General features: G+C 34.5%; 2 protein-coding genes across 2 annotated transcripts; both read right to left on the minus strand.

Annotated features, from left to right (window-relative positions):
* Nucleotides 1-7325: 7325 nt before the first annotated feature.
* Nucleotides 7326-11810, minus strand: LOC140805876 (uncharacterized). Its single transcript, XM_073162230.1, has 8 exons — nt 11579-11810; nt 10413-10537; nt 10257-10294; nt 9774-9884; nt 9584-9663; nt 8992-9028; nt 8186-8227; nt 7326-7722 (listed from the first exon to the last, which is right to left on the minus strand). Exons 1-8 carry the CDS (start codon nt 11744-11746, stop codon nt 7652-7654), a joined length of 672 nt encoding a protein of 223 aa, XP_073018331.1. The 5' UTR covers nt 11747-11810; the 3' UTR covers nt 7326-7651.
* Nucleotides 11811-12510: 700 nt separating this feature from the next.
* On the minus strand, nt 12511-13540 carry LOC140804807 (uncharacterized). Its single transcript, XM_073160942.1, has one exon. It carries the CDS (start codon nt 13151-13153, stop codon nt 12722-12724), a length of 432 nt encoding a protein of 143 aa, XP_073017043.1. The 5' UTR covers nt 13154-13540; the 3' UTR covers nt 12511-12721.
* Nucleotides 13541-14724: the final 1184 nt, after the last annotated feature.

The raw sequence follows: 14724 nt of genomic DNA on the forward strand, positions 1-14724 counted from the left end.
TATCATATCATAATCTGGAAAGTATTACAGTGATCTCATTACGAAATTCATCGAAATATACTCTCCATGTCTAATCAGAAATATACAAATTCTGTAAGAAATCTGCTGATTTCTATTTTTCTATCTTCATCTATTGGCGATTCAGACATTTCAGTACAAATTCTGCCAACATTTCCGTACAAATTCTATCATAACTGATTTAATCTTTCTATATCAAAACTGTCTGTTCGAATACTGTGCATTCTCAGTCATCAAACTGAAAACTGAATCTACTACTGTCTGTTTCTGACACCATCTGTCTTTTCTGATTCGAACGATACGATATAAACAATCAGTTAATAAGGTAAAGTAAAGAAAAATACCTACCTGGTATTCGGCTCTGATTATCGATATCAATTTCTGAATATTCTGATTAACTTTCTGAGTCTGAAATTCTCGAATTCAATTCTGATTTGGATTGAACTGTATCAAACACTGACTCAGAATAACAGTACTATCATATCTGATTCACAATATCAATACACAATGCTGATCTAATGACTGCATAAGACACAATCTCTGACATTTCTGACATCTCGGAAATTCTACCATATTCAATGTCATTCTCAGTCACTGATCCCTGTCTCAACAGTACTATAATTCAGTCAGTATACTATCTTCAGATATCATAGACTCTGAGTACAATCTGTCACAATCGAGATTCATATCCGAACAATTCTGTATACCACAATCCCAGTTCCCAGAATATTCAATTCAATCGTACGCTGCGAATATATCAAAATTTCATAGATAAAACTAGCATAATGTCTTCAGAATATTGCTGAACACAGGATTTATCAATCCATCATTGGAACTGAAGTATTTTCCAGAGAAACATATATTCAAATGTAACTCTAACTCTTAGACAGTAATTCTTTCAACTGATATCTCAATTCTTTCAGTTCAATCAGTATCAGTCTATAAGAAATTCTAAAATGAAACCAATACCTGGAATCAAATCAAGGCTGAAATCACTCTTCCGGATACAGGACAACCTGAAATCTCATCTGAAAGACTATAGCAAACTTCCTGCTATTAGTAAATCAATCCCTGGTAAGCTCAACTTCAGTCATCAACTGAATACATAAGGAATTACTCCATTCCTTTCGATAATCATCGAATCATAAACAGTACAGATATCAAAGAATTCAAAATCAAGAATCCTTACCGTATATCATTTATTCCTTGGCCATTTCAGGTCCGAATCTTACCATCTCCTGGCAAGACTCTATAATTGCTCTGTACTTGTTCGATATCTCAATATCAATCAGGGCAGTCATCATCAGACAATACAAGTACAATTTGTCCTAATTCAATCCCATAATCATAGCGGAACAATACCTGCCACTATATCATCAAGTGTGTCCTGGGTCTGTTCCTTGATCACCATATCCAGATGATCCAGCTCCCTGAAATCCTCGGGAACCTCTCAGTTCTAATATTCCTTTGGTTGTAATCCACCAACTCCTGGCGGCTTCTCGTAACTGATTGGGCACCAGTTTAACTCTCTGTTCATCTGTACAATCAAGTAAATCGAACCGTAATTCTATGTCATTAAACCAGTTCTCATACTCTTCAGACATCCCGATATCACTCAGAATCGGCGGCTGAAATAACTGAAACTCTTTCAATTTAATTTCTATCTGAATTTCTGATACATCTATCTGATCAGACGAAGTACTACCCCTTTCTGAAAATCTTCTACGAGGTATATCTGATGATCACAGGAATCAGTAATCACAAGAGATAATCAATCCCAATCCCTTTCTGATCAGCTTACCTTCTGATCAAGAATTGGTTCTGATTCATTTTCAAATCAGATATATTACCAAATCAATTCAGATATTCAGGTAACATACATTTAAACGCAATAAAACATGCTGGCATGCTAGCATACTCAATGTAAATCAACATAATACTATATCACATGCTAGCAATCAAAAGCAGGAAAGAAAACTCAGTCTACCCCGCTCACTCTTTTCTATCTCAGTGCTAAGGAACCTACAGTTCAAGGACCTACAGCTCTGATACCACCTGTTGTGGGGACCCGGACGCTAATCCATTCCTTAATCGTCTTTAGGAATATTTAATCATTCATAATAAACAGGGTCTAAAAATTTTTCTTTTAAAATGCAAAGCGGAAACGTAATGTAATTAAAATCAAATTACATGTTAAACATGAACATACAAATCTGATGTCATCTACAATAATCCAACTAGGTTCAACTACATGTCGGTGCTGAATCCTAAGTTGCTTCTGAAGCCCGGATCTCCACGCTATCTAATCCAGCCTCGTTCTCGTCTTGACCCCGCTCCTATCTCACCTGTTGCCATGCACACATACAGACAAGACAACAGCCGGATAACTCCGGTGAGATATAAATATCCCAGTATAAATCATGTATACATGCAATCATATAAATCATATAAGAGCATATAACAAAAATCATATCCTATATCAACATCATGATATAAATCAATAACAAGCATAAATCATATTCTAAACATGTATCCTAATCAGGAACATAATTCAATATCTAGAATAAATCCTATTCTAAGCATGTACCAATATCAGGAACATAAATCAATATCAAGAATAATTCCTATTCTAAACATGTACCAATATCAGGAACATAATTCAATATCTAGAATAAATCCTATTCTAAGCATATACCAATATCAGGCACATACTCAATATCAAGAATAACTTCTATTCTAAACATGTACCAACATCAGGAACATGATCAGTATCAAGAATAATTTCTATTCTAAATATGTGCCAATATCCGGAACATAAATCAATATCAAGAATAGCTCCTATTCTAAACATGTACCAAATTCAGGAACATAAATAGACATGCACCACATTCAGAAACATAAATCAGTATTAATCAATACCATAAGATATAACTGTCACTTAGTCCAGTGACTCTACATTTTAGACTAGACTCAATCCTAGCCTAGGGATCCCGGTTTCCAGATGTGGTATTCCTATATCGAATTCCGTAAAGGATGGAACCATAATCTCTATTACTCGATATAACCAGTGCCCTGGTATTCCTATATCGAATTCCGTAATAGAAGAATTCCAATACCCTTTACTCGATATAACCAAATATGGTGTTCCTATATCGAATTCCGTAATAGATTCCATTACTCGATATAACCAAACATCCAGTGTCCTGACCTAACCGTCAAGGACTGTAGCTCTATCGCCAATATCCTATCTTGAGACATCGTGCAATGTGCCGTGGCGATACCACCACTATCCGGCACTTCTATCACAAGATAACTCGTCTAATACCTGTCATCTAATATCAAGAGAACAAGTACATCAATCAACTTAATGCAAATATCAATGCAATAAGGTAAAGTATGTGATTTAGGGAAACTCGAGTCAAACCTCCCTCGAGTTGTGCAATCCCAACTCAACATTAATTTATACCTTTCTTGTTGTAGCTCTGATACAATCGAAGTCTCGATTCAAAGTCTGTCACTGTTCAATCTGGCAATGACAATATCAATATTCTGTATCAATATTCTAATCAAATCACAACATCTCTGTTTTATCAAATTCTGACAGTACAACAGTACAATCTGGCGATACTGATAATACCATATCAGTCTATACCAATTCCAATAATTCACAATCAACCACCATACATATCTGATACCAATTCTAGTCAATTTCATTCTGAAATTCATAACAATTCCATAATCAATCTGTTTCTTAATCTGACTTCAATTCTATGATGTCTACTATGTCAAGAACATCATATATGAATTCTATCAAATTCCTACAACATCATATTTTCAAATCACATCCAAACGTAATAAAACTTACGTCCAGTTGAAGTCTGCGTTGATAGGAACTCGGTGTCGTACTCGGATTTAAATTCTGGTAACCGAGTTAAACAAACTCACAATTCAAAGCTTGGAGGAACTTGAGAGAATTTGTAGGGGAAATCTCGATTCTTGCTACTGCTCAATGGAATGAAGAATATACATTATATATATAACAAATTGCATGTGTGACAAGTGTCCACACAAGTCATAATTGCACTTTAGCCCTTGAATTCTTCACTATTTGCAATTTGGTCCTCAAAACTCTTTTTAATTCCATTTCAATCCTAATTAATTACAAAAATCATGGAATTTAATTCATCATTCCAAAATTCGTAAATTAAATAATCTTGGATTAAAATGATATAATCTCGGACCTTACAATAGAACTTGTGAAAGCAAAATTCTATAAGCTTTTTGATGAATATTCTAAGACTGACAATGCAAGTTCTTCACGACCACGATCTTCTTCTAGCACACAAATTGCTCCCCAAAGTGCAGGAGAAGGTAAAGGAAAGAGCAAAAGCATTTTTTATGTAAGTATTCTAATACTTTTTTTCTTGTATTATTTAACTGATTTATATTTTCATATCATAATTATTGCAATTAATATAGGAAATGATGGCATATGAGAGCCAGACAATTACAAATGTTGGAAAATCTCAAATTGATCTTTATTTGGAGGAGCCAAAACTTGAATTTGCATATCATCAAGATTTGAATGTTTTGGAGTATTGGAAGGATAAAAAACATCGGTACCCCACCATAGCAATGATGGCATGTGATGTTTTGGCTATTCCAATCACTACTGTTGCATCAGAATCAGCTTTTTCCATCGGTGCTCGTGTGCTTACCAAATATAGAAGTTGTACACTTCCTGAAAAAATTCAAGCTCTTATTTGCACTCGCAATTGGTTGCATGGTTACGTTGGTAATTTTGTTTAAAAATTTCTAGTTTGTTGTTGACTTAGTTGATAAATTAGTTTATTGTTATTTTAATTTTAACTACATTCATATTTTTGTATTTTAATGTTGATCAAGGTAATGAAGACGACACAAGTGTTAAAACAACGTTGTCTAATCAGGGATCAAATGCTGATATTGATAAAGGGGGAGAGGATGAAGATGGAGGAGAAGAATTTGATATGAATGATTTCATGATTAATGAAATTTAAAAAATTGTATTGTTTTTTTTGCTTAGTTTGATGAACTTTAATTTCTTTGAACTCTTTAACTTTTTAGCACTTTGTTCGTTTATTTCACTGTCAATTGTGGCATTTCATGTTTTAACATTTACTCATCTTTGGATTCTTTGACCGCCAACAACCTTTTTTTATTCAGATTACAGCACAGCGTTATTTGTCAATTGTTTTGGGTGAACTACAGTATGCAAAACTAAGCAAATGTAATAAAATTGTTTAGATTTTTTTAGACCCGTGGGTTGACACAACCCAACCCGCGACCCATCTTTTGGTGGGTTGGGCTGGGATTTCCCAACCCACCAACCCGATGGGCCGGCCCGCCACGGGCCGACCACTTCCCAACCCGAGTCGGGCCGACCCAACCCGACACGGGCCGGCCCGAATGACAGCTCTAACCCTACCCATATTCACAATAAAAAGTAGTACTCTTAGCATAAAAACTAATATTTTTTCATGGATGACCCAAATAAGAGATATGTCTCACAAATACGACCTGTGAGACCGTCTCACACAAGTTTTTGTCTTAATATTTTTATAATTTTTTTTCTTCTTAGAAAATCTTTTATTTAAAAAAAAAAGAAAAAAATATTTTATTCCTAATTAATATTTATCCGTTATTTAAATTGAAAATAAGAGTTTTGAATTTCTAGACTAATTTGATTTTATCTAATAATAAGATTTATTCCTGGAATTGGTGGACCTAATCTAATATTGGTATTTATCCCTTATGATTTTTTTTTGGTATTTATCTTTAAGATATAATATCTTATATTTGAATAGAGTCTTATTTCTCTGGAATTGGTTGATCTAATCTAATATTGGTATTTATCCCCTATGATTTTTTTTGGTATTTATCTTTAAAATATAATATCTTATATTTGAATAGAGTCTTATTCTTAATAAACTCTTGTTTCCATGTTTGTAGAATTTTGTTCTTATGGAAAGATAATTATGTCAATATATGAAGATCTATATATATGGAATATTGAGAGAAAAACATGACAACTTTGAGAGGATATTTACGTATCTGCGAGGGTTTTTCTTTGAACGTACGCGATGTTCATAGTTGGAAATAATTTTCGTGCTGAAGAATTTGAGTGATCGACTCACGTTTATGTTGTGTTATTGATTGGTGTTCAAGACATGTGACAAACAACTCTGACCCAGAGTGTTGATCGAAGAGTGTTCTTCTATTGTTTTTAAGCAACTTCGATTTATGCATCTAATTTTGATTTTGGTTCATTTTAATGCATTATAATTCTTTGGAGTGTCAAGGAATTTGGTTTTGTTATTCTCACTAGTATTATTTTGATGCAAATGATTAAGTATTTTTCTAGTGAATTTTTGTCATTAGGCATTGCACAAGTATTGGTACTTGTGCATAATTTAAATTTGGTCTCTATTTATTCGAGTTATACTTGTGTGTTAATAATTAATTTCCGTTGCATGTTGTGCGCTCGTATTAACAACATCAGATCACAAAACTAATTTTTTGATTCATACAATATATAAATTTCTTTTATGTTTATGATCAACTGTCATTATACAAACAAAACAAAACAAAACTGAATTAAACGTTTGATCATTTGATGATGATAAAATAACTTAAAAAATTAATAAAAGTTACAGAAAAAAGCAAATAATCCAAAAATAATCAATGAACCAATTAAATTCAAAAAATCGGTTTGGTAAAATAGAAACCAGGGTTTTTAATGTTCAAAAAAATAGATTGGTTTCGGTGATTTCATAAAAAAAAATCAGTTAAACTTATTAAACAGATTTTCTTAAAAACCTTCATTATTTGTATGCAGTTTTACTTGTATTTCGTAAATAAAACTTTTACCCCCAAATAATTTGGTTAATTTGAACACAAAACTAAATATTCAATTTTAATTTGATTTGATATTAATTTTCAAATTAAATCAGTTACGCTGGTTATTTTTGATAATATTAATTATTTATTACAAATATTCTTAATTTTAAAATTATAATTATTATTAATAAATATTCATATGATTTATTTTCGTTTTTATCAATACTATTAGGTTTTTTAAATTAAATAATAATTAATATTTTTCAAAATTTACAAAAATTCAATTTTATAATAAACTAAGGGGCCGGCAGGCTTGGGCAACCGGACCAGTGCGGATACTCCGCAACATGATACCAAATTTAATATATCTAAAAATAAATAATTATTTTATTTTTTATTAGTCTATAAATTTACCAAAGAAATGTATAGAAACACGTAAAAATATTTTTTAATAGATAGCCGATGAGATCAATGTGTAAAATGGGTTTCACAAGGAACCTTTAACCATTGGGTAATTTAAACATGTTTAGATCAGCAACAGAACGTCAAAATACTAGTTAACTCCATACATGTATTCTCTGATGTGTGTGCATGAGTAACTAAGTGCAAGTAATTCTAAAAACTGAGTTCTACTTTTCGAGTCTAAATCGAATACGAAGCAGATGTGATAAAATGATACTTTCGCCCCTCGCGAAAATAACATCAGGTTAGGGTCCGGAAGCGAAGGAATCTTGTAATATTTTGGGTTAAAATGTTAGTTTTGCTTTCTTCTCCTTGATGCCACCTCCAACGCCCAAGCTTTGCCTAAGTCAGTTTGGAACTTGCCTGCAGAAAGATTGGTAGAGTTGAGAAAGGGATTTCATTGGAGTTGAGGTATTATCAATATGTACAAGCCACTGAAATGAAAAATCATTCAAATATATACAAAGGGTTAAAAGAGATGCATATGGATGAAGATCTGAAAATACTTGAAGCTTCAAATCATTCTCTGCCAGAATGTGTTGCCCAAATTTTACAAACAGTGCGCACAGACACTATTAGTTGAAGTAGATGGACTCGAATTGAAGTATAATTTTTCATTTTCTAGATTAAATATTATTCCATATGCGGCAACACAACAGTAATAACAGGGAAATCCATTCTAAAGTCGGTGACCGATGCAAAGCCGTCTCAGGAATAAAGTCTGAATGTGATCAGAAATAAGGTGGTTGATTTTTTAACAAGTTACTATATGTTATATGCAAGCGACAGTAAACACTTGTCTGAGTTGATGGTTAATACAGCATACCTGCAGTAGACTCGAAAAATTCTTCCAAATCTTTCCCTTGCTCTGCACACACAACACATTGAAGTATATGAGTCAAATAAATAACAACATGTGTTAGCATACGAAGCATTCAAGGCAGTTCAATAATGGAGTACAATCCTCCTAACATCAGACAGTCCTTTGGATACAGATTGAATTCCATTCCGCCTAGTATACAAGGAGGAAGTAATCTAATTATGATAATCTGCAGATGCCCCGAGAAGAGGGAAGAGTTTTTTTCCCTTTTCTTTTTACATTTCTCCCCAGAAGAACGTCTTTGCTTCATACCATTTTTTGGTTATGGCAAGTGATAAACAATAAATAGGAGCTCTAGAACCCCAAGCAATGATGCTGATTAAATGGTTATTACTTCTTCACATTGCTAATTAAAAACGATTTTCCAAAAGCGTAGGTGCAGCTTGAATAAAATTATAGTTCATTAGACATATCCCCCAGAGTTGAAGAAAGACAACTGATCTAGCAGTAGCTGTAAAACAGAGTGACCCATAAAAAGGACGCTCTCAAAAGCCCACTGTCGTCACAGTGCCAAACATACAGAGTACTAGGAAAAGAATATACTAACAGAAAGTCCAGTAGTACACCCAGTGAAATGGTAAATAATAACAGATTATTTACTGCATCCAAGGTAGCAGCAATCAACATCTCAAGGCGTTTCATAATTCTTAAGTTTTACTGTTCTTAACAGACAACATATCATTTCTTTGAGATCTATCATAACATAAATCTTCAATCAAATACTTGCGATTAGACGGCTGTTGTTAACCAACCTTTTTCATATTCCAAAGCTTGAAGTATCATTTCCACCTGAAAATGGAGATCAATTTTCTAATCATTAAAAAAGCAAAAAAAATAGTAGATAAAATGCAATCACCTAGCAAATGTGAAATAATAACTACAGCCATATGATCAAATACCTCTTTAGCTAATTACACTGACTGATGTAGGAGAAGGAAGAGAATGACAAAGCAGATAGAAAATGCTGGGTAGAGGAGGGAGATGGAAAATAAATTAAATGTGAAATAAAGTGAGAAAAAGAAAGATTTTAAATAAAAATCACAAGTACAGGTCTGGCAAGTAATCAAAATAAGGCACCTAATTTATAGGTTTATCAAATTGAAAAAATAAAGAATACTAGATATTTGAAAATAAACATCAAATCATTCCATAACACACACTCAACTTGAATGAACTTCTATTTGCTAAAATTAGATTGGTGATCCCCATGACTATTTAGTATCCAACCATGTAGAATATGATTCTTTCACAGCATCAGCACCATATGCAACTACTACCGGTACCAAACTTCTCAGAAGAGGGAACTTCATGCAATAAGGAAATAACTACACAAATTTTGATTACCTTATCAAAGTCCTTGACAACCTTAGCTTCCAATGAAGAATTCTCTTCGTACTCCATCCACAAATCACCAATCTCTTTAGCTGTGGCAATATCAGCTATCAGGCCCACTATTGGTAAAATTCATGATACATCACTTTACATAAAATCAGTTCAAGAAGCTGAATTAGTGGAGATAAAAGAAACACAATACCTCTTGGACCTCCACCGAGTAGTTCACACATACTCTCTAGCGCTTCTCGCTCCCTTCGACTCTTTTCAAGCTTTGGGATCCCATCAGCAGGAGTGATATCACCAACAATAGCTATTCAGAGGAATTAAACAAGAAGACTGAGATGCTAGTTAGCAGAATCATAGTACCCACATTAAATGATTAAACACGCATTCACATATTTCATTACTGTGTCTTGATGGAAAAACACTCATTAAAGATAACACATATGCACCACATAAAATTCAAGAAGTTTATTGAGAAAGACAAAGAACAGGATTGATAGAATTTTTCCTTAATTTTGATTTTTTTCCATTTTTCTTTTCATTGACTCGTCAAAGTATATGATCTAGTCTGATCCTAAAATAAATCAGTAAGAATATTGTTTAGTGAAGGTTTGCAAGCTGTTAATCATAAAAGAAATTGCACCAGCCTCACAAAAGAACTAAGTATGTCTATCCCCACCTTCAGCAATGTCATGAACGATCGCCATTTTTATGCACCTGAATTCAGAATCAAACAGCCACAATATTCAAACAACATATTAATTTTTTCCATTTTTCTACTGAAATTATATAAAACTGAGGTAATAGTTGAAGTCATGGACAACAAAACACCAACTTCTCGCGGTTGACGCCGGGAAGATCAGGAGCAATAAGAGCCATTAATCCCATCCGATACATGTGATCAGCTATTGATTCAGGTTTTTGAACCTCTTTCCGTACCCATCCTGCTCTCTTTGTTGTCTAGTAAGTTTGCCAAGGTCAATATAATTAGCAGATTAATAGAGTACTGTGTGAACACTATAATATAAATATAAAAACTTGCACAGTGATCTAGTCATGTATGAACTGCACACAGAATCAAATTATAATGCCAAACTAAAATCAATAAAAAATGTTAAATCGGTACGTCAGTAGAAAAACATCTATTGCACCTCAAGACACAGTACAAGTCAATAGAACTCAACATCTATCAAAATTCGATATCACCACACCCAAAATTGTTTAAAGCATTTCAACTTTTTCATCAAAAGATAAAACAAACTTATGGTTGTATGACGATAATTTCCAGCAGCTAGAAGTAATGATGAATTACTGCAAAAACACATTGTGAACTTTGCTCCATGATTTCTGTTTCAGGCAGAGAACTTTCACCATCAAATCATTTCACAGATACATATCACCTTCAATCTACTTTGTTCAACTGGTTAGCGTAAAAAGATCAGCTTTGACTCGGTACCATGCAACAACTAGATTTTAGTATCAAAGCAGGAGTCAATCAAGAGCATACCAGCAGGAATGAATGAAGACATAAAAACAAAACTTCTTCGGGATACAGTGTGTGATGACAACAAGCCAAAATCCATCATGTCACATACTCACATATCACGAAACAAAAGATACTGAAGAAATTGCAATATATTTCAACTATACTTGAATCTTTCAGTTATCTCAGCAACGAGTATGCCATTGCCCAGTTCAGTCGATCAGCAAAACAGTCGACCCCAAAAGCAATTAAATAAAATCAACCCCTCGTTACCCCCTCGAATTTCCCATCAACAGGCGCGGCAATCAAGCAGGGCTCAGGAAAAAAAGAAGAAACAAATTTCACGCTAATATCTCCATCAATTATTTAATAGTCTTCAGCCAGTGCCAACAGGAAAAACTACTGCCAACCCATTATCATTCTAGTCAACAAAAAACAGAGTAGGAGCAAACAAACAGCGCACCAATACGTGGTTATGGGAATTCATTAAATCCAACAAACACGAACAAAAAACATACCTTGAGACGGTGGCAAAGAGAGAGAAAATCAATGGCGGAGGAAGGAGAGGGCGAGGATGAAGATTCAGATGCCATTCTTGAAGAGGTGGCTCGAAACCGTGAGAAACGAAGCTGAGCGCAGCAAAAAAGAGAGGGAGATGCAATACATTTGCTCATCACCCGGCTCATATCTTCCCCTGTTCTCCCTTTCAATCACTCCACGGGGATTAATTTTTATTTCCTTATTCAGCTGCTTTTCTTTTCCCTTGAAATTTATTATTTTAATCTCAGTAAATAATATTTTCATACTAGAAAATATTTTAAATGAATTATTATAAAGTTTTATTTTATATTTAATTAATAATTTCGTTTAAAAATATTAGAGATTATTTTCTAATAGCTTAAAAATATCAGATAATATTGCTTAGTTATACCTATAAAATAACGGATTGACATTATCACGAGGACACATCATCGTATTTCGGTGTGAGAATTCGGATTACTCGATAATATTAACTTGAATTTTGAGATTTTAAAAAAAAAATGAAAAATAAAGATAAATTGGTTAATAAACTAAACAATTTTTATTGGCATTTTCCCCAATAAAGAGGAACACGAGCATCATATTTTAGAGTTTTTCTCTTGTTCCATTGCAAATTAAATTTATGTGAGACGGTCTCACGGGTCGTATTTTGTGAGACGGATATCTTATTTAGGTTATCCATGAAAAATTTATTACTTTTTTATGATAAAAGTATTACTTTTTATTGTAAATATCAGTAGGGTTGACCAGTTTCACAGATAAAGATTCGTGAGACCGTCAAGATACCTACTCTCTATTCGATCAGTTATATATCCATAAATTCATAATATTCCATGTCAAAAACATGTAGCCTTTTTAAATATTAATTAATTATCAAATTAACGAATTTTTTTCGAATATTAAAACGATATTGTTTACATTTTATTTTATATTATCTCAATGACGTCGAAAGCTAATTCACTAATAACATACAATAATCCGAACTTAAATTTAAAACTTTGTCAGACAAATTGACGACCAAACAAACACATATAATTCGTATGTTAGATAGATGCATTCTCCTTTTTCGTTTTAGAAACTTATTACATGCACTGCAATGCAAACACATAACATGCATGCACTCATTTTCCATTTCCCCCTCCATGACCACTTCCCCTGCCAGACCCTTCACCATATCCCGAACCAGACCCACCTCCTCCTCCTTCTCCGCCTCCGCCACCGCCTCCACTGTGGCCACCTGAACTTGATCCAGCTCTTGATCCAGCAGAAGATCCAGCTTCTGACTCTGCACCACCACTACCACTGGAACTCGAGCTAGAACTACTAGAGCTTGAGCTAGCGCCCAACCCTGATCCAGAACCGGCCCCAGCTCCTGAGCCACTTCCTCCACCTCCTAAGCCAATTCCAATCCCCGTACCCAAGCCCAATCCTATCCCGCCCAAGCCACCCAAGTTCAGGTTCAGGTCCTTTCTCGCCACTCGGCTTTCAGAAACCCTTGCCAATGCTGAAAATATCAGCAAAGCGAAAACAAAGTAAGAGTTTATGTTTGTCATACGTGAAAATTGAGCCTGAAATCCTTAGAACGGATAAAACAAGATTCTTGACACTAGTTTCTTGGATACTAGCTAGATTGGAGTTTTTGTGAGACTACGTACTTAAAATACGAGCTATCAGCAGCTATTTATAGGTGTAGATATCAGGATTTAGGTTTAGTTGGTTAGGTGAAAATTCAAATGTTTTAAAAACATAAAAGTAGATAAATTAAAAGGCACATTGCTTCGTTATCATTCGGGAAAGGATGAGTAAATGTGAAGCAAAGGAAGAATTTGTGGATGAAGTTAAAGCAGCTAAGGGATGAAATGGAAGTTTGCTAGATTCCTCACGCGATCGATCGATCGATCCCACGTTTTGACTTTTGCCCACCCACAAAAGTAGCCCACTACTTCACTTAGTGAGGTTTACGTAGGTTCACTTGTTTTAATCACGTTATGCTTTTGTTACAAGATAAATTGGAGAAGGTGCATGGCAGCATGCGATTTCTTGATACGGATGAAGAAAGGGCAAAAAGAGGGTTGATTCGATGCTGGCCCCCACACCATATCAAAGGCCAGGATTTCATTTCATGGGGGGGAATTAAAAAAAAAAATGGGCCCGAAAGAATTCTGGCCCTTGGATGCATAGCATGAAATATTCCCAAAAAGAGAGCATGCATGCATGATTGTTGTTGAGAAACTTTTGGAACTAAGAAGGGAGAGTGCATCACAATAAAGTCTTAATTTTAGGAAAATATTTTTTTTAATCCATTAACTTAATTAATTTTTTATTCTAGTTCATTAACTTGTCAAATTTTGATATTGGTGCACCGAAATTATTGATCTGATCCGGTGGAGCACCCGACCCTGCTCGTCCATTTCACCAGGATCGCATCATCACTAATGAATTTGACAGTCTACTTCAACATGTTTCGTCCGATCATGGTGTACCCTCAGGCTTTTGGAGTGGTGGCAAGCAGGGCCTTCCTTCCTTTCCTTTGGTTGTCCTATTCCAGCAGCCCTGGAGGACTAACAGGGTGAACTGCCAATTCTTTGATATGATGATATATAGCTGCTAGATTATCACACAACAATTCAACTAAGGAATTTTCTTTCACTTTTAACTCGGTTAGCACTCTTCTGATCCACATCACCTCACAGATCTAAATGTCGCCACAAACAGGTAAAGGAGTTAAAGAAATCGGTGACCGAGGACTCCCCTTGGCGGAGATCTTGTAAACCGCATTCGATTGCAAACAATTCGGAGGTGTTATCTTTGGAGGAATATGTATCTCTTGCAGCTTTCTAGATAACTTTGGCACTGCGATAGAGGAGGAAATTCTTTCCAATCTCGATTGTCATGGAGTTTATTAACCAAGACATAACCATGCAACTCTTAGAATTCAAGATCCGAAATTTCAGATCATCAGACGTTGGACATAACGCGTTGCCGGACAAGAAGCCATCTTTCTCACGGCCACAGATAAATAGCACAACGGATTGTGACCATGCAAATAATTCTTGTCATTCAATCAATGACAATTAATGGATACTGTCAATTGCCGCGGGGTTGAACTTCGGAATTTGGGATA

This window comes from Primulina eburnea, chromosome 11 (genome assembly GCF_022965805.1).
Source record: "Primulina eburnea isolate SZY01 chromosome 11, ASM2296580v1, whole genome shotgun sequence".
In the NCBI taxonomy this organism is placed as follows: Eukaryota; Viridiplantae; Streptophyta; class Magnoliopsida; order Lamiales; family Gesneriaceae; genus Primulina; species Primulina eburnea.